Source organism: Haliotis asinina, chromosome 16 (assembly GCF_037392515.1).
Source record: "Haliotis asinina isolate JCU_RB_2024 chromosome 16, JCU_Hal_asi_v2, whole genome shotgun sequence".
NCBI lineage: Eukaryota > Metazoa > Mollusca > Gastropoda > Lepetellida > Haliotidae > Haliotis > Haliotis asinina.
In genome coordinates, this window is record NC_090295.1 from 8,169,511 (window position 1) to 8,194,931 (window position 25,421).

General features: G+C 44.3%; 1 protein-coding gene across 3 annotated transcripts in view; it reads left to right on the top strand.

Moving 5' to 3' along the window:
* The window catches only part of LOC137268830 (coiled-coil domain-containing protein 150-like), a 37,800-nt gene that overhangs the window by 2,434 nt on the left and 9,945 nt on the right, over positions 1-25,421 (top strand). For 2 of the 3 annotated variants that reach the window (XM_067803396.1, XM_067803394.1), the window contains exons 2-15: positions 91-692; positions 2,672-2,857; positions 7,772-7,901; positions 8,382-8,518; positions 15,281-15,388; positions 16,458-16,567; positions 17,109-17,286; positions 17,754-17,915; positions 18,438-18,629; positions 19,594-19,785; positions 20,091-20,260; positions 20,453-20,579; positions 21,940-22,134; positions 25,317-25,385. In XM_067803396.1, coding sequence (XP_067659497.1) covers positions 174-692; positions 2,672-2,857; positions 7,772-7,901; positions 8,382-8,518; positions 15,281-15,388; positions 16,458-16,567; positions 17,109-17,286; positions 17,754-17,915; positions 18,438-18,629; positions 19,594-19,785; positions 20,091-20,260; positions 20,453-20,579; positions 21,940-22,134; positions 25,317-25,385 — 2,475 coding nt within the window. In that variant the 5' untranslated portion in view covers positions 91-173. Of the gene's footprint in view, positions 1-79; positions 693-2,671; positions 2,858-7,771; positions 7,902-8,381; positions 8,519-15,280; positions 15,389-16,457; positions 16,568-17,108; positions 17,287-17,753; positions 17,916-18,437; positions 18,630-19,593; positions 19,786-20,090; positions 20,261-20,452; positions 20,580-21,939; positions 22,135-25,316; positions 25,386-25,421 lie in introns of all 3 variants that reach the window. The other variant, XM_067803395.1, reaches the window with a different exon arrangement.

Below are 25,421 nucleotides of genomic sequence, written 5' to 3' on the forward strand. Positions count from 1 at the left end.
TGTGTCAGGATAAGTATGAAATATCAATTTTACTGAAAAAAAATACCTTTTTATTAGAGTAAGGAGATTTGCAATCCAGTATTTGATCAGTTCCAGGTAGAGATGACTGAGTGAACACATCCAGTGACTGTTCTACAGCAATGATGGTGAAGTGAAGAGACAGGACAGCAGGCATGTCGAGGCCTGTTATTCCCCCACTTGCCCCATCGTCCCCCTCGGGACAGACAATCGAGGTCCTGGAGCACCGACTCCAGGCTGCTGAACATGACACACGTGACCTCATTCACCGCCTCAACGAGATGGGCTTCAGTCGGGAAGTGTCCTCTGAAGCTCAGAACAAGGATGAAGGACCCATGGAGCCATTCAAAGCCAGGTTAGCCGATGCTGAACTGTTACACACAAATTATGAAGCTTTAGTGTCCAGGGTGTGTCGGACAGAGAGTGCAATACAGACGCTGAAGCTGTCCCTGCTCAATATCCAAGGTGATAAGGACTTGAAGAAGAAGATATATGCACAGGTGGAAGAGAAGTGGTCAGCAGCCAAACAGACTTATGAAAGTCAGCTGTCATACCTCAAACGTGAGGTTCGTGGACTACAGGATGAACTGACCTCAGAGTGTGAGACGAGGACGAGGCTGAAGGAAGAGGTTAAGAAGCTGCAGAAGGCTCTAGATGAGGCAACGGCAGCGAGGGTAAGTACACAGGAAGTGTCTTTGTATCATCATACCACCATATGACTGGAATATAGCTGAGTGTGGCATAGAATTAAACTCACTAGTTTCGTCATGGTTAAAAGTAGTAGGTGTTGGCTATAATATTTTGAGTTTTTCTTAGCTGAGTGTACAAAGTCAAATTAGACTGAAGACTATAGTTTCAGAGTTGGCAGTTTTTCCGGGGATCTGTGGAAATCTGTGAATTTAAATACAAATCAGTCGATCTTGAGATTCTCCAAAATCAGAAAAGAAAATATTCAGGGATGTAAGATCATGCTTACCAACATCAAGTACCCACATCTGTGTCTTTTGGGCTGTCAATTTTCTGAATTTCATGTCCCTTAAAATTGGTTATGAAATTGGTAAACCAAGCCATGCTTCCACTTTTCTAACTGCTTGCTAAGCTAACACCAAATTGGATCACTTTGGTCAATGCAGCCAATAAGGATCACCGTTTTAGACATATATCAGTAAATGCAAGTGGCAGCATGGATGATGAAAGCTTCCTTCAGCATGTTCAGCGATTTATCCATCGAAATACAGTGGAAGCTGTCTAATTCGGACTCGACTGGGACCAACTTTTGTGTCTGAATCACGAGGAGTCCGAATTGGACTGGTGAGAGTCAGAGTTAGCTCCCCTGACCAGGAGATATGCATGCATGGTACTCTTACCATGTTGTAACGTGTTTTCGGGGTAATAGCGCAAAAGATGATCATGGACATTCCGTCAATAAATATCACCTTATCTTTTATAAATAATTTATTGTTAGAATGCTCTGTCGTCCGGTGGTTTCCAATGCAACACGCATTTCGTGTCTTGTCCGTAAGCATGAGCGCTAGAAGTGACGTACCATGTTTTCGTGTTACTCACTATTTCGCGGGGTAACGCCCTTGTATGGAAGCATATGTGATTCAATCTTCTCCACAGAAATCAACAAGTACAACGTATCATTGGTTCAGGCATTTTGTCAGTGATGAGAAATTACTGGAGTATCATCTTTTTATAACAAAATCACATACCATTAAAATGACACTGAGTGAGTCGTGTCAGCTTGCTGAACTTCTTTGTTAATTCTTTTTGTTAATTGGTTTTGACACCTGATAATCCATTTGAAGTCGGTAATTGCCTAACTACAAAGCACTTCCGCCTCAGGCAGTCCCGCTAGTCTGAGTTAATTAGCTATGTTTTCATAGTAAATTACCTTGAAGGGCTGAGATTTCAGTCCGAAATCTGAAATACATGAAGTCTGAATTAGTTAGCCTATATGTAATGATAACCAAATTATATAGAAATTATATAGAAAACCGAGTTACTTAGGGTGTGAGTAAAACAGCTTCCACTGCACAGTGAAAACATTCACCCATGATCAAGAATTGTTAATCGATGATATCGATAAGGAAGTGAGGAATAAATTCAGGTGAGAGTGGATTGAAAAAAGTAACTGTCAAAATAAAAATCAGAAAAACAATTCAATGAAATATCAGAAAGTTTTGAGAACTTTGTGAAGCAGGAATGGCAATTTTTTTCTGTGAATCCGTGGATTAAAGCAGAATAGTCGATCCTAGACCCTTGATCCTGACTTTCACCTGTTGCCATCCCTGTAGTTTGAAGTTACAGATTGCTCATGTAATAGGTGGTAGATGGCATAGGCAGATCCAGAGGGAAGTGCAGGGGTGTGCACCCACCCACACTTTTGTCCGGAAAGTTTTTTAACTGACTATTGAAATTCTTATGAAAATAGGTGAAAATGAACTCCTGTGTGGGTAATGGTCATCTGTTTCCATTGTGATGTTAATGTATATGTTGTCGTGGCAATGATTACCAGTTTCAGTGGTACCAGTAATGCATATATGTATGGGCAGTTGTCATCTGTTAACTTGGTGACGGAAATACTGGTGTTGTCTGGGCAGTTGTCATCTTTTACCATGGTGACAAGTCATGCTAATGTTGTTGACAGGCTGAAGCTTCTGTGACGGCAGAGGAGTTTGCAACGTCAAAACAGAAACTGATCCGGCGAATTGCAGAGATGAAAGAGGAACTCAGCATGGAGTCAAGCCTCCGGTCAAGTCTGGAGGACTCCCACAACACTCTTCTGGGGAGGATCCGAGAGATGGAGACAATTGTAGAATCTGAAAGGACAGAGGTGAGGGGATGTTGTGTAGTGTGCCACTGAAAGGCAATGGAGGAAAATGTTTTTGTTATGGTTCAAAAAAGGGATTTTTTCATTCAGTTTTCATTGTTTTGGACACAGAAATGCACAACTAAGCATTAAAACTTAGACAAACCTGTAGAGGTTTCCAATTCTTTGAAGAGAATTGTCCTTGGGGTACTTATATGCATTTTCTGCTACTGGAAAATGGCACGTGACGGTTGTATCAATGTTTTAATAAAATATTGTACAATAAACAAAAAGTCTTTTTTGTTCATTATATGGCCCCTCGCCATGTGGAGTCACCCCGCTGCCGCACATGCGCAGGCAACCAGGTAAGCATCCAAGCCCGTATCACCATTCCTTCTGCTGATATATAAATCAGGGAACAGAATTGCAGGGAGGTGGGTGGCCCTACCCCAAGGACGATTCTCTTCAAAGAATTGGAAACCTCTACAGGTTTGTCTAATTCTTTTTCATAGAGATTGTCCTTGGGGTACTTATATGCATAACTCAGACATCCCAAAGACCGGAGGCTAGGGAGGAGGAAATTCTGGTACAGTACGGAATTATTAGCGATCGTAATTACAAAATTAACACACGCAATAAAGACGCACCTGTGTCAAACTCCCGATGAGCTTCCGCGGGAGGCATTATGGGAAAGAACCGACAGGGAGCAACAGCACCAAGTCCGACTCGGAGCTAAGCATGATAAGCGAGCACTGTATATATAAAAAGTGTCAAAGTCGCCCCGCCCACATACTGAATCGTATAGAGAGCACCGAAAGGGGGGAAAAGAACGATTAAGACTGACAACAAATCTAGTCAGATCGCAGTCACAGGACATGTCAACAGTGAAGACAGACATTAATACACAGTATGTCAGTAGCATCGACTGTCAAGTAACCAAGACTTACTCGGTCAGGGTGGCAGGACACTGTCTACTGGAGAGAACCGACCGGCCAAACCTCGCACGCTCACGTGAGTGTATCAAGCTGATAGTGCTTGATGAACGTGCTATCACTGCTCCAAATAGCAAATCTCTTCAATGGGCAGTGACCTTCCCTGACCGAGTGAGCCTTCAACCCCTCAGGTGGAGTCTTGCCCTTAGCCTGATATGCGGCACAGATAGCATAAACTAGCCAGCGAGAGAGAGTTTGTTTGCTAGTCGGCAACCCAGCCTTCCCACCACCGTAACAGCAGAACAGATGGGTACCTGTACGGATTCCCTGTGTTCGTTTGATATAGACCTTTAAGGTCTTACGGACATCAAACGGGTAAGTGCTTGTTGCAGAGGTCCCCGATGTAGAAGGCTGGGTGAGAGTGGGAAGTTCGATAGGAGCTGTCACATGGAAAGCGTGATCGATCTTCGGACGGTAAGTATCCGGGAGGCGAATTCTGACACGGTCAGGGTGAAACACTGTCAGCGCCGGGTCTGCAGACATGGCATGTAAATCGCCAACCCTTCTCCCAGATGTTACTGCCACCAGAAATACGGCCTTCCATGTTAACAGCTGAATGGAAATAGCCAATAGACGTGAGAAAGTGGGATCGGGCAGCCAATCAAGCACGATTGACATATCCCAAGGTGGGCTGGTTCGCCGGATAGCAGGTCGAACGCGATCCACGCCAGGGAGGAAGTGCTGTACAAGAGGGTGCTGCCCCAGAAGAGCACCATTGACAGGGGTGTGAAAAGTGGAAATAGCAGTGGAGTAGCCGCAAATGGTCGAAACCGCCAAGCCTTCTTCCAAACGAGCTTGCAAGAACTCCAAAACTCAGACTAAATCCGCAGAAAAGGGATCTGCAATCCCCCTATCTGAACACCAGCGCGCATAGCGGGACCACCTATCCTCGTACTGAACGTTTGTCGAATCACGCCTCGAAGCCAGAATTGTGTCTGCAACTGCCGCAGGAATTCCACGTGCGTCGAGGCTAGACCTGACAGAGGCCAAGCCACCCACTGAATTCGGTTGGATTTGTGGATTGGGGTTTGGCGCGCTGTTATGAGTGAGAATGTCCGGTCGCAAAGGTAATAGAACAGGAGGCTGAACCAGAAACATGAGAATTACCGGGAACCAGCTCTGTGATGGCCAAAGCGGTGCCAGAAGCACAAGCAGCCCAGCCAGCTGGGTGGACAGCTGGGAGAGGACCCGGGGAATCAGGGGAAGTGGCGGAAACGCCCACAGAACCTGTCCCGACCAATCCAGCAGAAAGGCGTCAGACGCCAACGCCCTCTGGTCCGGTATCCGCGAGCAGAACATGGGTATCTGATTCGTCCCGCATGATCCATGATCCAGAAAGCGGTCGAAAACCAACCGCACAGCTCTCAGTTCTAAGACATTGATGTGAAGACTGGCTTCGGCTTCAGACCAGCATCTGGACACCGACAGTCTGCCCAGAACGCGCTCCACCCCCCCACCCCCCCCCCCCCCCCCCCCCACCCCCAGCTCGTGAGGGACACATCGGTTTGAACTGTAAGAAATGGCATCAGGAGCTCCAAGGGGACCCCCTTGGAGAGATTCCCGACATTGGTCCACCACTGAAGGTGAGGAGACAACCACCCGGGAACTGTGAGACACTTCTCCAGATCCTCTGAGTGAGCCCACAGACTCGCCAAAGGTTGCTGTATGGGGCACATCCTCAACCGTGCCCGCCACACCACAGAGACGGTCGTCGCCATGTGACCCAAGAGACGAAGCCAAGTTCGCGCCGGGGCATGCGACTGTGAGAGGAAGGAAGGCACCATCTGACCGACTGAGCCCCCGGAAACAACGTCGCCCCCAGCCGAAACGGAAGGGCCAGCAAGGTCTGCTGTGTAGTGTTACGAGAGTGTATTTTCCATATATTTTGTTATTAATTCAGTATTAATTATTATTGGGTCACAGTGTTTAGTGTTTTGAATAGTAAATATTATGGGTCACATTTCGTTTTAATATCTGGTCAACACTTTTAGCATTCTGGCATTCCGGAATTTACCTGCTCCTAGTTTTCGATGTTTCACCTCCGGGATACTGTTTCGAGACCATTCTACAGTGTTGACGACGTTCGTTTGTGCCCGAACTTTCGCGAGTGTGGAGGGTGACACTCACACTGACATTCATTCATATTTGCTGGATCTCTGCAATGTGAATCTACATTATCTGCTGTCGCACCGATCGCTGTGTTTACATTTTGCCATAGCTGTTCCCTCTCACATCAAGACTTTGGTGAGTTCGATATATTGTATTTTTGTGACCCACTGACTTAGATTTTGTCTCTCTTGAATTGTACCTGAAATCTGCATTGTTATTTTAACTTGTGACTCTGTATATCTTGCTCTCGTTGTATAACAATATAGAATTTTAACGTTTACAACTTGTCTTTGTTCTGTTTTGCTGGTTTACAAGGGGATTTCTTAAACTGTTGTCACGGTAAATTCTTAACCATAACAGTAGCCGCCGAGTACTGAGACGTCGACAGCCACAGCTTGCGCATCCCCATGACTGCGCACATCACCGTAGACGCCACCAATCGCAAGGAATCGCACGTCAGGTGTGCCTGAACTTCGGATAATTGACGGAGCAGAACTACATTCGGGGAAATGTCCCCAGAGTGCTCCCCCCCCCCTCCAGGGCCGACCTCTGTAACGAGGAGAGGTAGGCTGCGTGGACCACCACCCACACCTGCTGCATGGCATTCCTGTAAACCTCCCCATAGGTCCGGTAGGCCTGCCGCAGAGGGGCTCCCGATTGGGCAAACGGTGGAACTAACTGCCCCTGTTTGGCAGCTGGAGCTGCACCCGAGGAAGCCGAGCGTCCCCCGAGGGCGACCGAAGTAAACACACACTCATCCACCACCGGCACAAGGAAGAGAGAATTGTCCCCCAGCTGGTAACGGTGGACAAGCTCCTTCAGATCGAAGCGCAACTGCGTACCAGCGAAGAGGGGAACCATCACATCCTGAACCAGCAAGGGGACTATGCGGAGCTGCGTCTGTGTTGCCTAGAAGCAAACGCCTCACCCGGCAGGCGGAACTCAGACGAGTCCGGACGGCTAGTCGGGACTGCGGCCTGGGGAATAGCCTGTGCTATTCTCTGACGCACTTCCTGCAAGGCCGAGGAAAAACGAAAAGCGCCCTCAGCCTCCTCAACCTCCCCGACTTCCATCGCCTCGACATCCGAGCCTGAAGCCGAGACAGAGTCCCCCCAAAAGGAGGACCCACGCCCCGACCCGAGCGAGAGAGGGGAGAGAAGAGCCAAAAGCACCCTCCGCTCCCACCACCAACGTGGAGCCTTCCGAATCCCGGTCCCAAGACGCCGGATTAAACTCGGACAGGGAAGGGGTGACGCAGGGACCGGAACCCCAGGAATCCTCTACGGACCCTGTGCCAAGACCGAGAGAGGGACTGGGAGCGAACCCTCCCCCTCTGGGGTAGCCAAGGCGTCCGGACCCGAAGCCAAAGGCAACGGGTTGACAACCACCTCGAGGCTAGCAGAGCGAGACGAGCTCGGCGATCCGCTCCCGGGACCCTTCGTTCCCCAAAGGGATGCTTACCTGGTTGCTTGCATATAATGAACAAAAAAGACTTTTTGTTTATTGTACAATATTTTATTAAAATATTGATACAACTGTCACGTGACATTTTCCGTGAAAATGCATTTAAGTACCCCAAGGACGATCTCTATGAAAAAGAATTGTTCCTCTTTACCTGCTGTGTTGTGAAATAAGATTCACATCTACAGAGCAACAACTCTGTGTACTGACATGTAAAAGATGAACTGGGAATGGTTTAATTCTAATGTGGGAATTGTTATGGACATTTTCTGGTGACTTGATGTAGAATTTTTGCTTCTGGGGAGATCAATAACTGTCCAACACTTTTAGCTGACACCTTAGTTGTTTCTATAAAATATATCTGCTACATTTACAGGTTTACAACTTGACCAGCACATGCAAGACTTTAAAGGCAGAAGTTATGAGATTGTCTGATGAGCTTGGCAAGGAACAAAAGATGCGAGGACAGCTTGATGAGCGATGTAGCGAGCTCACCCATCTGCGAGGTATGCACAATGTTAATGTTGATCTTGATATCCTTTGGTGACAGTTGACAGAAACGCTTCTCGTGCAGCATGGCATAATGCTCATGACTTCAATAACTGGTTTATCTAACAAGGCTTGTTTACATGAACTTGTTTAGCTGAAACAATTCTCTGTGGCAGGGTGACATTTCTGAAATATGTGTTACTATGGATGTAAAGAGTGTCCGTGTGATGTGTAGGCAGTGGTCATCTGTTACCATGACTACTGATGTGATGGTGTTGTGAGGCTTGCTGTCTCATGGTGACAGTTTACAGTAATATTTCAGCCATTGATCATCATAACATCAACCATTGTTTGTCTGATTATATATACATGCTACTGGAAAATGACGTGAATACTGCTAACTGTAAGAAGTAACATTGAGATTATCAGCATCTTGGAGAACTAATTGTACTCTTGTCGAATCAGAAAAATATTATTGTCTGTGTTTGGATCCACAGAGAAACTTCAGTACCAGTATGACACAGCAGAGGCGGAGAGGCAGGTTGCCGCAACAGAGCTGAGTCGCTTCCAGAGCCAGTACCAGGAACTCATCTCCCAGGTGGAGAAGACACAGATACTCATTGACCAGAACAAGGTGAATTGTCATTCAGATAATTAACATTTTGTTCCAGCATTTAGATTCTTTTTCATAGAGATCCTCCTTGGCTTACTAATAAGCATTTAAATGTTCTTTAAATTCTTGCGACAGTTGGAACCATATTTTGAATAAGAAATATGTACAAAACAAAAAACAACATTTTTGTCTTGTGAGACCACCCCTAAGGGACCCCCTGGACCCGTGACAGCCAAGAGCAGGTAACCCTAAGGCTATAGCCTCAAGCCAAACACTTCCTTTTCTGTCGCCCGCCTGTACAGACATGCTCAGAGGTGTTCTCAGTTTCAACTGGAATCTTACTCAACACAAGTTAAGATGAGTAGCATTGACTCTCAAACTGTATGTATGGTTTCTGTATTAGACGCATGGGCACTCTAGAAATCGTTTTACAATGATATTTCTCTAAATATGTTGTAACTATTTCTTGTCCCCGTCGGCTTGCCATGTAGCCTGCAAGATGGCAAACAGGAATTTTTTCCCGCCAAAATGCTGCCAGTTGCTTATGACCTATACATTATTATGGCGGTCTTTTTAAGTAAGCGTATTGTACAGCTTATAGTGGTTAATACGTTTTACCCTACATATATTTCTTCAACATTTTACGTGTAGGTGGTTGTCGTTGGCACTTAGCTTTCACTAGTCTACCAAGGGGTATTAGTCAGGTAGCTGGTCGCCCATGCATGTTTGTTTCATATTCTGTTACATCACGCACGTTGGTAGGGGATATTTGTTGTTTTGCAGTTTAAAACCTGCTCTACTTGCAAATCGTCCATCCCCACTAAGGATCTACACGACGTCTGTTTGAGGTGTTTCGTGAAATGCCACCATGACGACCAGGCTTGTGAAGTGTGTGCCGGGTTCACACCTCAAACAAGAAAATCCAGACATCCTATTTCTTGTTTTACTCCAACCTTCTTAAGGCAGGGGTAGGGGGCGTGGGAAACATTTGGGCTCAGGACCCGCCGTCAAAAAGGTCCCACAAAAAAGAAGGGCACTTCTTTCTCCTTTGAGGGTTCGGCTAAAAAGGCCAGGGATGCTAGGGACCCTTGCCCTTCTCCCGTGCCTGTCCCCACTGCACCACCCTCTGTTCCTCAAGCACTGTTAATGTCAATGGATGCTTTTAACGCCTTGTTTCAGCAACAGATATCATCAGTCCAAACGATGATCGACTCAGCGTTGTCTAGGTTCCATAAGGAACTCGACACCCAGGCAGACGTGGTGGTTCGGTTTGGAGAGGCTGCAGCCCAGGCTTCGGCCTGGGGAACACTCCTCCCTCAGGGCAACCGTCAGGTGGGTTGGCACGTTGTCGGATGTGCCCATGGCAGTCGGCCCGGCAGAGGCCCGTCTGCGCAGTCTTCCGTGGCTGGTCGGTGAGAGTGTGAATCCTCTCCTGTCCGGAACCTGTACGCACCAGTACCACCTGGACGAGGATACACTGTTCAAACAACCGGTGGTGGATGAGAGTGTGTACATCTCGGTCACCCTGGGGGTGTCCTCCTCCTCCCTTCTCCGCGTGTGCTCCAGCGCTGAGGTCCGCCTATCGTTCCTTCGAGGAAACTTACAGGTGTGCAGCCCAGCAGCTGAGAGTTGCGGTCCATTCGGCGTACCTGTCAGCCTTGCAAGGTCAGCAGATGGACCAAGGGAGTGCTGTCGACGACTCTCCGTCGGCAGTGTTAGGGAGGCAGCTCACTGACATACACTCTCATCTGGCCCGCGACAGCATTAGGTGTTGTGCCATTCAGATGATGGGTGCCGTCGTGGGTTTGCGCCGACTATGGCTTTCTGTAGCCAGGAACTCGCCCGCTACACAGCAGGCACTCCTCGCATTGCCCCACAGGTTGGGGTCCTCCCTCTTCCCTGGGGCTTTGCAGGTTGTGCAGGAGGCCACGGAGGCTGTTAGCACTTTCAAGGACTTTAAGCCCTTGTTAGAGCAACCCTCCTCATCTCGCTAACGGCCTCCTACTCTTGCTTTGACTTACCCTTTGGCGCCGGCAAAGGATGGTGCAAAATGGACTGCTCCATTACAGCACAAAAGAAGCAAGAGGGCAAAAGGCAAGGGCAAAGGTCCTACGTTGCTGCAGCAGCAGCAACAGCAGCCTTTTCGGGGCTTTTTTCTCCCCAGCGCCCTCGGTGTCCCTCACACAAGCAGGCGGAGACCTGGTGCCTGTGGGGGTACATTGCCTTCTGCCAAACGTCCTGTAGGCGGCAGGCTGATACTATTCCTTTCAGAATGGCAGGTAGCCACTTCAAATCCCTGGATCCTGTCCACAGTCAGGGATGGCGACGTGAAATAGTAGAAGCGAGACCCTCTGAGCTTCTCAGGGATTCGGCACACGCCTGTGCCGTTCTCCCGGGAAAAAGCAGAGGTTCTCTGTCCCCAGGTCCAGTCTTTACTGGACAAGGCAGCCATCGAGGTGGTTCAGGAAGGTCAACAAGACCAAGAAGGACGGAGGGTTCAGGCCCATTCTGAATCTCATAGGGCTGAACGAGCTCATAGAGGTTCCATCCTTCAGGATGGAGACACTGCAGTCAGTGATCTCCTCCATAGAGACAGGGGATTGGCTCACGTCAATCGATCTCAAGGACGCTTACCTCCATGTCCTGATACACTCCGAGTTCAAGAAATACCTTCGGTTTCATTCGACAGGAAGTGTTATCTGTTTCGGGTTCTGCCCTTCGGCATCTCCACGGCGCCGAGGGCGTTCACCAAACTTATGTTGATCCAGCTCAGCTAGCCAGGTCACAGGGCAGATGTTGTCATATATACCTGGACGACTGGCTCTTGAGGGCTCTTGGGCACCTATTATCACACGATGCCACACAGCAAGTGATGGGCATCCTGTTGAAGCTCGGCTGGATCATCAATCTCAAGAAATCAGACCTGACCCTTATGCAGGATCTGGTATTCTTGGGAGCACGGTTCGATACGGCTCAGGGGATTGTGTGAAAAGAATCCGTCCAACTGTCCGGCAGATTAGTCTCGTTCTTGATTGGTTGTCCGGTTGTCTGTTTCATAACCTGTCGGCTCTTTCCCTCCTGCTGTTGACATGGAAGAGTGCTTTTCTTGTGGCGGTAACTTCTGGCAGACGGGTAGGCAACATACATGCTATGTCCGCTAACCCTGAAGTGACTGTGTTCCACAAAGATAGAGTGAGCATCAGATTGCCAGATACTTACCGTCCTAAGAGAGATAGCACCTTTCACGTAACGGCGCCTATTGAGCTCCCTGCTTTCACAAAGCCTTCGCTGCCCGATAACTCCCTTCGACATGCTCACGTCTTAGATGTCCGTAAGGTGTCTGAAGATGTCCAAACAAAGGACATTCGCAAGAATGATCAGTTGTTTTGCTGTTCTGGTGGTGACAAGGCTATCCTTCTGGCGAACAAGCAGACCATCTCTAGGTGGCTTGTCTCTGCCATTGGTACGGGGTACACCTCGAAAGGTTGTACACCTCCCGAAGGTTTGAAGGCTCATTTGGTTAGGGTAGTGGCAGGGGGCAATTTTTATATCCTTGGATATAGTAGGTTTATCAGACCATCTGTTGTCCTGGCCCTGGTCCGCACCCCACTGCAAGGCAGGCAAGGTCACGTGACCAGGTAAGTGTGATTCCTTGTTACTTTCGATTTGTAATAAAGGCTATCATCTTGTGTCAGGTATATAGGCAGACAGAATACCTCTCCCTAAGATCAGTCTTTAGGGGTCTGTCTTATGCATATAAGTACCTCAAGGAGGATCTCTATGAAAAAGAATCGAACCAACTTGTAGAGGTTGCAGATTCTTTGAATAGAGTCCTCCTTGGGATACGGCCACCCGCCTCCCCACATTCTGTCTGTACTTGTTACAGAATGGAAGTGTTTGGCTTGAGGCTATCGCCTTAGAGTTACCTGCTCTTGGCTGTCACAGGTCCAGGGGGCCCAGTAGAGGTGGCCTCACAAGACAAAAACGTTGTTTTTTGTTTAGTACATATTTTTTATTCAAAATATGGTTCCAACTGTCGCAAGAATTTAAAGAACATTTAAATGCTTGTAAGTACCCCGAGGAGGACTCTATTCAAAGAATCTGCAACCTCTACAGGTTTGTTTGAGTTTCTTTAAAATAAGATCATTGGTCTTGCTGTCAATGAACAAGTGATTTCTACAGTTAGGAATGTGTCAGTCTAAGTAAACTTATCCTCAGTACTTTTTGTTACACTCCACTACTGAGTCTAACAAAACCTTATGGGAGGTCATGTCAGGTAACCTTTGATATTGACCAATCAGAACACAGCTTACCAAATCGCGAAAGTGAACATACACACATACCTTTTGAACTTTTTATCTCGAAAAGGTTCGTACCCGAACGATTCCGAATGCCATTTAGCGTATGCTTGTTTCCGGGTGATGCACTCGGCGTATGTACAACCATGACAACGGTGAGTAAACAGTCGCTGAAAATAGTGTTTTTGGCAATATCGAGGATGTTATCTTGCGAAAATATTAGGTAATGGTAACCATGTCAACAGAACCCTCAAAGCGTATATATTGTAGGTCAAATAACTGTGTTATATGGGGCTTTTTGTTTGTGGAGAGATCTGTGTCAGTAACCTGAATATTTTGAAAGTCCCTGTTTGGTAACCTTTGTCTAATTGGTTAAATCTATTTAACCGTCTCGCATTTGATTGGACGGCCATTGGTCGCTGAAAGGTTACCTGACGTGACCTTCTATTAGGTTTAGTTAGACTCAGTGGTGGAGTGTAACGAAATACACTGAGACTAAGTTTACTTTAACTGAGGAATGTGTATTCATATGATACAACCTTAAAAAGTTACAACAGGGAAGTATGAAGGGGTCACAGGCTGTTGAGGATACCAGCACAGAGTAGGTCCTCAGTACCCAATGGGTGACACATCATTGGATTCCATGACAGAGTACAACCCCTGTACTATATACTACCGACAGAAAAAAAGGGAACCAAGAAATTGAATTTAGATGACTTTGACTGTGACAGGGTCCGTTATCGTGGCGTATCTCCCAAACGCAACATCCAATGACAATGGAATTTCGCATAATGCATGCCCAACACGTGCGACACGTGCATACAGAAGTTAACTCCTGTAAATGTACTGAAGAAGCCGCAATCACTAATGCAATAGAGATTGACACTTACTGACAGAAATGCCTCCGAGGCAGTATCTCGGTGAAGCAACAAAATGGAGAATTGTGGGGATGATAGAGGGGGGGACATCATTATGTGAAGTTGCCCGGCAGATGGGTAAATCAAAAAGTGTAATTTCACGCCTGTGGGATAAGTACCGTCAAACGGGTGGGGTTGCAACGAGACCTGGGCGTGGTACACCAAAATCAACGACACCACGACAGGATCGTCTCATTACGTTAATTGCTCTATGCGATAGGTTTGCCATCAATAGAGAATTCCGTACACTCACTGGAAGACGCATTTCAACCTCAACCGTTAAAAACCGACTCTATCAAGCTTGTCTGAAAGCAAGACAGCCTTTTAAGGGTGTCACCCTTTCAGCTCACCATAAGCGCCAAAGATTGGCATGGGCTAGGCAGCATCAGGGACGGGCTATGCGCCACTGGCATTACACCATGTTCTCTGATGAGTCAAGGTTTTGCCTACGATTCACAAATGGCAGAAAACGTTGTTGCCGTCGAAGTGGGGAGCGATCTGCCAGAGCAGCAATTCTTGACCATGATCGATATGGAGGTGGTAGTGTTATGGTTTGGGGTGGGATTACACATGACAGACGATCAGATTTGGTCATCATTAACGGAGCCATGACTGGTCAACGTATCGCTGACCAAATATTGCGTCCTGTTGTGGCTCCATTGGCTAGAGTTATCGGCCGAAATTTTGTATTCCAAGATGATAATGCCAGACCACATCGGGCCCAAATTGTCTCCGCTTATCTCCAAAAAGGAGGTATCCAGACATTGGACTGGCCCTCTAAGTCCCCAGACCTGTCCCCAATTGAACATCTCTGGGACCTTCTTGGTCGAAGGGTGTACGCCAGGGACCCAGGACCCGCCAACCTGGCCCAGCTTGGTGCAGCTCTCCAAGAGGAATGGCAGGCAATACCACGGGCAACCATCCGGAAATTGATTAACAGCATGCCATCAAGGTGCCGTGAATGTGTTGCCCAACAAGGTGGACACACCAGATATTGAACTTGACGCCTAAAATTGATTTAGTGGATATTTAAAGCAGTTTCAAATTTGCTATTATTTCATTAGTTCCCTTAATTCTTGTTGGTAGTATATATGGATGGCACCTCATGGGGTTTCACACACAGTATGGTCCCAGTATAGGTCCCAGTACCCCATGGTTGACACCTCATTGGGATTCAAGGGCTGAGAAACAACTCAATACCCTGTGGTTTACACCTCATTGGGATTCAAGAGCTGAGAAAGATCTCAATGCCCCATGATTGACACCTCATTGGGATTCAAGGGCTGAGAAAGATCTCAATACCCCATGGTTAACACCTCATTGTGATTTCAGCACTGAGAAACATCTCATTACCCCATGGTTGACACTTCATTGGGATTCCAGGGCTGAGGAGGATCTCACTATGGCATGGTTGACGCTTCATTGGGATTCCAGTACCAGGAAGATCTCAGTACCTGTGCATGATGTTAGAAGCGAGTGTTAGAAATAATAATAAGATTGTCAGTAACAGTGTGTGACTATGGAGATAGCCTAGAAGACATGTTATCAGTGTTTGTTCTGTTTTGCAGATGAGAAGTCAGGAACTGGAGTGTGAGAACCAGAGACTGATGAGCCAACTGGATGCCACATCCACTGAACTGGAACATCTCAAGACATTACACAAGAGAGAGGTGCAGGTAATACTGACTGATTACTGGACTTACATGTAGGACACATGCTAGAAACATAGGAGCTGAGTAGCTCTGTGGTTAAGGAAGTGATTTCTCACACTGAAGCCATGGTTCGAATGCCCAAATGTACAATATTTCAAATCAGTTTATGCTATTCCCAGACATGAAATTTGAAATAGTGTTGAAAACCCCTTACCTATGCACTTTGTTCATTTTAAGGGAAAGCAATTTAGAAAATAGTAGGAAGTATTCCATTTATGTTCTTAATGACTAGATGGTCTGCCCAATGGTTTGATCACCTCTTACATTATGGCAGTAGACAGGATATTCTTTCTGCCCTGAGTGATGTTCTGCATGGACAGGGTGAAATATGGACTGGTTGGCCTGGAGACATGATTCTGTGTCAAACAAGTGTTTCCATTGTAAACTGTACTTGTAGCTCAGCACTGTATAACCAGCATATCCATAGACATGAAGATTGCTGAATAAGTGCTGAAATTTTGAAGTAACATAACCGCATTTGACCTCGCCTCCATGTATCTGCAGCCATGTAGAGGCCAGCTGATGGTCTACTATGCTACTATTGCTTAAAGCAGTGCCAGACTAAATTCACTCTTCTATGCAGTCATGAGAAATGGTAGCCATGAGAGGATGGGTCCTCCATTTATAAATCAGTTAACGCTATTTTGGTCTGGAACGCTTAAACGCATTTTGATTCTGACCACTGGATTGTCTGGTCCAGACTCAATTATTTACAGACTGACGTCATATAACAAGAATATTGCTGAGTGCAGCGTACAAATATGCTCACTCACTCACTCATTCACTCACGCGATTCTTGTGATACAGTATTTTCACTCATTTGAATTAAATGGCAGTCTGATGCAAATGTTCTAGCACCAACAAGCAAACATATGTCGTATTCTCCCCAAGGGATATGAATTCAGATTCGACTTCTAAGCACACTGAACAACGTTATAAATATGTGCTTTAAGTAACACCCGCAGTGACATCTTGTTTGTACCTGTATTGTTATAAATAATGATATTGATATATAATGATAATATGCACAAAGGTGGAGAAGACCCATGTGGATGAACGTCTGGCCCTAGAAGAAGAGGCTGTCAAACTTCGCAGTCGGGCACGAGAAGCTCAAGCAGAAAATGAAGATATGAAGAAAAAAATGTAAGAGCGAGCATGACTTATCCTTTGAAATAGAGTTGAGTGGTTTTACGGATAAAAGCTTCTCATCTGTGATGACTTTCCTGACTTTTCTGTGCTAGAAACTTCCTGTTGGCTGTTGTACAAAACAACCTTAGTGCTAAGACTACCTTCAGCCTGTTATGGTATGGGAGTTACGGTCACCTTAATGCTAAGACCACCTTAAGCCTGTTACGGTATGGGAGTTGCGGTCACCTTAGTGCTAAGACCACCTTAAACCTGTTATGGTATGGGAATTACGGTCACCTTAGCACTAAGACTAGCTTCAGCCTGTTATGGTATGAGAGTTACGGTCACCTTTGCGCTAACATCGCTTTGAACAACGGCACCCTGATCTATGTCCAACTGCACTCTGACTGTTTCTTGCTATGCTGATATTCTTCTCAGTTTCACTGGCATGTGAAATCCTGCATCAATTTAGGCAGCTGAAATACTTGTCCCTGTGCTGACCAAGTCACCATTTTACTTAAATAATTATCAGAGATGTTGACCTGCGTTACTTCAGAGAGATGCTGCAGAAAGACATGAGTTCCACAAAGGAAGAGATGATGAAGAAGGATGTGGAGTTCTCGGAGGCAGCTGAGTGCCTTGAGAGAGAACTGAACTCCCTCAGGACCCAGCTGCACAGCATGCAGGATGAGAAGCAGAACATCCTCAGGGACAAGGAAAACCTGCTTGAGGAGGTCAGTACACACAACAAAGTTGCAATACCGATGCCAGATGTTAATGCATAATTTTCTCTTGTTTGTTAACACTTTCTGACATGTCCACAGCAGAGATGTTACATTATATTAAGACTACAGTATGATACTTATCACAATAATATAGGTACAACACGATTTGTATCCTGATACTTATATACTGAACAGCAAAATAAATGCAAGTTTTGAAAAAATGAAATCCTACAAGCATAAGCGTTCATGTTTATGTCTTCTATTTAAGAACGTGACAAAAAATGAGTTGTGTTTCTTTTGCTGTTCTGTATAGTTCATGTTCTTTCCCTTCTTGCAGATGAATCACTTTGCATACAATATTGATACACTATTAGTCTCTGAGTATGTCCTGTGAGAGTTTATTACAACCAAGTGAAGTTGGACACACCCTTAGAGTTTGTCCTGGCTCCGGGTAATGTCTGCTGATTGTGTTGTAGGTGAACCAGACTGTGGACACATTGATGGAGGAGAGGGTTGTCTTACAGACAGACCTGGAGGAGACTAAAGTGGAACTGGACACATTGCATGGGACACAGAGACAGCTGGAAAGAGAGAAGGCAGACCTCCTAGAGAGGCTGTCTGGATATGAGCAGCAGCAGGTGAGTCGTGGACAGACAGCTGAGGGAGAAGGCTGATGTCTTGGAGAGGCTGTCTGGATACAAACTCCAACTTGTAAATCATGAACAAGAGAGAAAAAGCAGACACCATGCAGGGCCTAGCTGGATTTGAGCAGCAGTGTGATTTTGCAATAATGCACTATATTTACGCACATATTCAATTCACTATATTCATGCACTCTTGGTTTTAGGTGCCTGTTAATCAACTTTTCTGTTTGCATGCAATAGCCGATAACACCAAGTCATATCCTGTTATGCTTGTATTAATTCATGCAAACGTTTCTGCTCTTGTGACCTCTCTGCAGGAGCAGTAGCAAATGTTGATGGACGTCGCCTTTGAGATAATCACACTCGCTGTCTCTTTAGTTTGCCACGGATGCAAATTTATTCAGAGCAGCACTTGGACTATCAGTTGTTTTGTTTTGGTCATTCTCAGAAAATTTTGTCCATACAATTTTAAAAGAGTCCACAAGAGTTGCCAACCGGTACACTTTTCTTCTGTAGTTAAGCCACAAGAAAGTCCACTCAGCACTGAAGGAGATGATGGAGCAGAAGAACAAGATGGCATATGAGAATGGACGTCTGCAGTCCCAGGTCCACCAGCTCAAAGATGACCTTGACCTTGCTACAAGAGATCAGCTTGATGCAGGTCATCTCAAGAAACTGAATAATGCTCTCCAGGAGAAATACAGCAGTGTAAGTTGTCCTAGTTACAATAACCTTGCAAGTTTCAAATCATGGCGCCAAAAGTATCAACATCTGCAGAATTACTCTGATGAAAGTCCATCACCGATATCTAATGGATACTCAGCCACTCATTGCCTTGAGTGTGGAAAGTCAGGAATTGATGGCAGACCATGACATTCCAAAAGATGAAGGGGAGACAATAAGGCCTCTTTGTTGTGGAGTAAAATGTGTCAGGGACTCTCATTGGGTTGGCACTCTGAGGCCAACATCAGTCCAGACCTCTACAATCAATCACACACATACACATGCTTGCATAAAGACGTCACAATGTGATTGTCCTTATGTAAGTACAATGCTTTTAAATTATAGCCCATTTCACCACACTTTGTTAAGAGGTTAATGTCTAATACATGCATCACCTAAGACATTTCTGCCAAAGCAGATATTGGTCACGTGAGGTCCCAGTTGTCTGTGGTGCTGTCCATAGTTATTTGTCAACAAATTGCCTTGGTAGGTATGTAAGGATAAAATTGTATTATGTTATTACAGACTTTTTCTTCAGTGCACCAATTTATGCTTATATATTATAGCCTCTTTCTTTGTATTACTCCTACATCATTCAAACGTAAGTCACACCTACAGAGCCATCATATTGTTACAAACATAACAGGTCAGCCATATCAACATATCAAGTACTGATTGTTTCTTAATTCCCAGTGGCAATATTTGGTGCCATTTGCTTTGACTTTGACCCAAATATTGTCCTGTGAGCATATTTAGATACAATACAGCTCAGACTATGGATAACGACTGAGTGAGTGCGATGTTTTGATTGTACCTCAAAACAGAAAAAGAATCTGTATTGACATGTCGCACTCATGAATGAATCCATTAAGTTTATTCTACATTGTACTTCCCAACTTCCAAAGTGACACTCAAAGAAGTCATGTAGAGATAAGTCCATGTGTTGCAGGCCCAGAAGGAGGTGAGTGAGCTGAAGGTGGCTATCCAGTGTCTGGAGAACCAGCACCGTCTGTCCCAGGAGCTGATCCAGCAAAAGGACCAGCAGCTGCAGACAGTCATCGGCACCCGGGAACAGCTTGAGAAGGACATGTCCAAACTTGGAGCCCACGTGCAGGCCATGGACGATCGCGATAAACACAAGGTGGGCTTGGTATCTACAACTAACTTCTCATGTACATTAGTTTCCTTTGGTTGGGTAACATTTAAAAAGCATCATGTATTTTGAATCATGTCCAAAATGACACTATTGAAGTGAGTTACTCTATGTTTTTAATGATGTTAATCATAGTGGTGATTTCATAATCTTGATAATCTTTTTGCTTGCGAAGGCAAGATGTAGAAGTATGGCCTTTTGATGTCCCTATGTTGTTTATACTTGATATCGTGGCTGTAACCCTCATCTTGCGACAGTTAATTAAACTGAGTTGATTATTTTTAAAATACCAGGGTGCCAGCTATCACAAGAACCTTGAATCTGCCAAGACTGTAAATCGTGAGATGGCCAATACCCTTGAGGCAGTGATGGCATCTCACTCTCAGCTGCAGACTCTTGTGGAGAACCTACAGGTTGAGCTGGGGAAGAGAGACACGCAGATAATGCAGTTTCGCAGTCAGAAGTATGTATTCAACCATGATAAGATGTCTACTAATCTTGAAATGGTGATTACTTAATTAGACAAGGAACAGTCATTTAGATGTGATGTCTTTGCTGTGTCCAACAAAAAAGAGACAGAAGGATGTTAACTCAATATGTTGGTTGCTTTTGTGACTCCTGTTTAGTAAGAATTATTTCATTGCTATGGTAACAGGAACAAGGACCAGGAGGAGATGAGGTTAGAGATGAAGAACTTTGAAAGCAAGATGTCTTCCCTGCGAGAAGAGCTGAGGAAAGAGAGGGACAAATCCTTGAAGAAAAACTCCAAGGAACTGGGAGAGGTAGTGACACTACTGTTACTTACCATAGTCATTAACCCAAGTGTCCGGTTATAAAACTGTAGAAGGCTTGCCCCAGTACTCATTCTCATTTGACCCATAAAGATCTGGGATGGAATAGGTCTTCAGCAACCGATGCTTGCCACAAAAGGCGAATGTGCTTATTGTAAGAGATGACTAATGGAAGCAGGTGGTCAGTCTTACTGACTTGGTTGACACATTGGCTCCCAATTGCATAGATCGATACTCATGCCATTGATGACCAGATTGTCTGGTCCAGACTCGATTTTTTACATACCTCTGCTGCATAGCTGGAATATTGCTGAGTTTGCATAAAACTAATTCACTCACTCATTTTCATGTTCTCTGCTTGATTAGGTGCGTTTAATGCTCCTTCACAACTTGTAGTCTTGTGTTAGAGTGTCTGCGTGTAATGTATTGATATGTTAACCTTTGGATGGAGGCTATTTATGTTATTCATGTGCACGGGCTTAATGCATAGCTGGGTTAGAGATTAAATCATACATTAGAAATATAAGCAAATACTTTTTGACATCACTCAGCAGCCATATTCAAACCAGCAATATATTTCTACTGCTTCTCTGGGGGATGTGTGAAAGAAAAAGATGTTGTGTTATGATATGACAAGGTGATACACTACACCACCTGTACACGGTTTGATCTCTTGATAATTCATGCCAAAAGATTATAGAGATGCTACTCATTGATTCCTTGCCAGTCCATTGGCATTGTGTTGATAGAACAAAGTCTTCTTGAAGTCACTGTACTCAGTGAGTGAGTGAACCACCATTGAAGGTGTTCCCCACCCTGATATTGTTGGAAATTATGGAATAATGCTACAAATGGCAAAAAAAGCAACTTACTCTATCAGTGTCTTTTTCTGCTGAGTTCATGCTGGGACATGGGCCTGTGTTCTATTTCTCTGCATGGATGCAGTGTGTGAACCCAGCTGTGGTGTCCTTTGCTGAGAATTTCCTGGTGTTTTACCTATGAGGGTGAAGGTACTGCGGTTCATATCTTTCATACAATGCCTTAGGGGAAAATATCACCTTGTCATGGTGACGTGACGTCATGAACAATGCTATGACGTCATGTTTCTTCTGTGACGTTTTCTTCTACATCCGGCAATGGCAGGTAGCTACTTATTTTTTAAAGTAGAATCTGGCGTCTTTTCCTCAATTTGACAACATTCATGCCCAGAATGCCTTGCTCTCGCTTGGAAAATAGCAACATTTTGGCACTCTTATTGTAAACATAGTATATCATATGCACTCATAGAATTTTCTCTGTTTATTACTGAAAGCCGTGTATGAGTACATTCAACCCATATTACCTCCTTCAGATTAAGAAACAGAATGAAAGCTTATCATCTCGTAACATGGAACTAGTGAGAACCAATACAGAGCTGCGACATCGGGTGAATGAGGCGGACCATACACACAAGGAACTTACACAGAAACTAGTGGATCAGAGACGTAAGACTGAGTACTTGAACAAGGCCAAGAAACAGCTTGAGGAAAACCTGGCCAAGATGAAGGTAGGTCAAGGTCACATGTCAAGGTCACACTTTCTATTGAGTGGATTTTCATAACACTGTAGATTTTGTTGATAAACAGTTGATTGAAAACATTGGTTTTGTATGCAGTGTATGAATTAGTTTTAGAACCTCACTGACGCGGAGGGGGATTAAATTGAAATGCCAGGTCACATCACACTTTACTAGCCGTGTACATTTGTGGGATTTCCACAAGAACATCCATTTAACTGTTACATATGGTCATACTTAGCCTGGACATATCAACCAGCATAGGATTATGTAGTTTCCCACCCTGGATGACCGAGTGAGAAGAATGTAGGAGCACAGTTTAAACTGCATGAATTTAGTCAAGAGATACCGATAACCATCAAATCATAAATGGACAAAGGCATTTGCACACTTTTTGCATTAATGGCTTATGCCACTTGAGATTTCCAACTGTAGTCATCAAAGCTTCACCAAATTCTGCTTCTCCAAACCATGTGGTAATTTTTTGCTCTCAGATCAGTGCCTATTTTTGAAGAAAAATTGTTGTATGAGATAATTGTTTCTTTACAAGGATTGTGACAATGTTTATAGTGGTGTAGCCTTTGATAAAGTCAGAAGGATTTCTAAGTATAGTCCTTGTTTTTTTTAACAACTGAATGTTGTTTTCTTGATCATTTTATATGTTTCTGTTTTCTTTAAATGTGTGGAAATTATTTTAATGATAATCTTTAACAGTTTTATGTGACTATATCAGGTGTGTTTGGTCTTTCTACAGAGAAGTTGACCTAGTAAAACTAGTGAGCTGCCATCTTGTTCTCATGCACTTGGCATCTTTCTCTCAAACTTGGGGGTCTTGGCTTTACTTGTACTGTCGATCGCCTTGTTTAATGACAGTAGGGGGACAGTGACTAATTATTGACTCACTGATTACACTGCTAATGTTTAATTCCATATGGACATGGTGTAAAGCCATATCTTGGTGACTTGTTGCCTAGGGCTTGCGACACTATGCTTGTTGTGAGAGGCGACTAATTGGATCGGTTGGTCAGGCTCGCTGACTTGGTTGACACATGTCATCGGTTCCCAAATGTGCAGATTGATGCACATGCTGTTGATCACTGGATTGGCTGGTCCAGACTCGATTATTTACAGACTTCCGCCATATAGCTGGAATATTGCTGAGTGTGTAAAATTAAACTCACTCACTCATTCACTCACTCATCTTTCAGGTGGCTGGTAAGGTTCAGGGCCCTGTTCCTAAAAGTGGTTGTAGCACTATGACACTCATAACTCCCATACTCTAACATAGACTTACGGTTGTAGTAGCCCTATGATTGCTTTGAGGAAGCGGGGCCCTAAACATAAGATAATAATCTTGTTCACTCACCTGTTAAGAGTTTGTGCCAATCTTAAGACTGGTTCAGGAAAGCTTGAATGTGTATAGTCTTTACATGGTGACTTCAGTGTGTGTTTTGTCCCGTAAACTACTTTAAAACTAAATGAAGTATGTAAGAACTATTCTTTTGATACAGGTCAATTGTGTATTTTTGTCAGAACATGAATAATAAACTACAGTTTTAACTCAAATTTGTTCTCCCTTGAGTTTGTTATGTCCATAGTTTACTTTAATTCTTGACATATAAGTTATTGTTTGAATATTATGAATTGTCAACAAATTATGCCTTGGTGAGGATTTATGTCAGTAAAGATGTCCATCACTATTTACTGGGAATTCTACCATGAATCAAGAACGGACTAGATTCTGATTGGTTGTTGGAAAAATCAGACGGTATCGATTCTGGATTCACGCTCATCTGATTTTAAGGCCGCTTCACCACGCAGTGACAAAATTAATCTTACCGTCAGAACTACATCCGGTTGACTGTACCGATGGGGGATCATAACAACTCCATGGATTTTGATGCGGACTTTGGAGTTTTCCACATAGGCAATTCAAAATTTTTGGATTGAAAATGTGGTTCCAATTGAAATTTAGTCGCTGTCAATTCAGTAAAACATAAACTCTGATTTTCAAACACACTAGGATTATCTCCTTAACAGCCCAAATTGGATGGTCGGTGTTGATGGCATGGCTCTGATTGTATTGATTATGCTCATGCTGTCAGTCACTGGTTTGCTTGGTCCATGCTTCAACAGGCAGCAGTGGTATTGCTGGAATATTGCAATGTTAAGCAACAAAGATTCTGGATAGAAAAGCTTCGTAGTTGCAGTGTTAGAAATTAACTGCAGAAATGGGGATCGGGTGGTCTCAGGAGCTGCTGTTTGGGACTGGTAGGCTTAGAGGACACAACTTGACTATTCAGATGTCATATCTTGTCAACAGGATATATTTGTACAAAGCCATTTTATTAGCACTGTTTTTTTTTTTTTTGTACTTTCCCATACCTTATCATTGCCTTATAGTTGGAGTGCTAAGGTTGCTTTGTATAATGCGCCAAGAAAAAAGTGACATTGTCCAACCAACAGTGATCAGATGTAATACCTCTGACTACAGCATTAAACCTCATATACTCACTCACTCACTCTTGTTCTGTGTGTTGTGAGACTGTGTGCAGTGTTTCTGCGTGACGTGACTACTCGTAACCATGGTAACCATGCTACATCTGGAAATGATGACTCTAGTTGACTGTTTGAATCATAGAGAGTACATGCACAGTACTGACTGATATTAAACTAGTATGACACGTAACATCTGTCACTGGAATATATCCTGGATTGTTACACAAGTCAGAAATTGGTCATGAAGTTCTCTGTTTTCAAATTGTGCTGTATCATAATATGTATTATATTTTGTTGATAATACTGGTAATAGGGTATGTAAATTTTCTTCAAGAATCACATGTTAGATATGCAGCATAAAATATAAATCTCATTCTTGATACTAGTTTGTTCCTAAATCCCTATGAACCTTTGTTATTTACAAGCTATTGTGTTGAATCTGTCCAGCTGAGAAACTCCATGTAAATTGTCAGAATTTGCTGTAGTTAAATGCAACCCAAGCTAATAATATATCAGCTGTGTTTGAGAATTGTATTGCTTGGTTTTGGGGACAAGTAGGTTTGATTGTCCTGAACTGGAGACCATTCCAAATTATATATTGTAATATGGAGTATGGAGATACTGTCCTTGTAGGATATGGTGTATCTATGATGTGCTGTGTATATCTGTTGCAGTCAGTGAGGCAGGACATCGACCAGCTGGAGCGCATTAGAGATGAGTACATAAAACGTAATGAGACACAGGTGAGAATGTTATTTGCACCTCAACCTACAAGATGC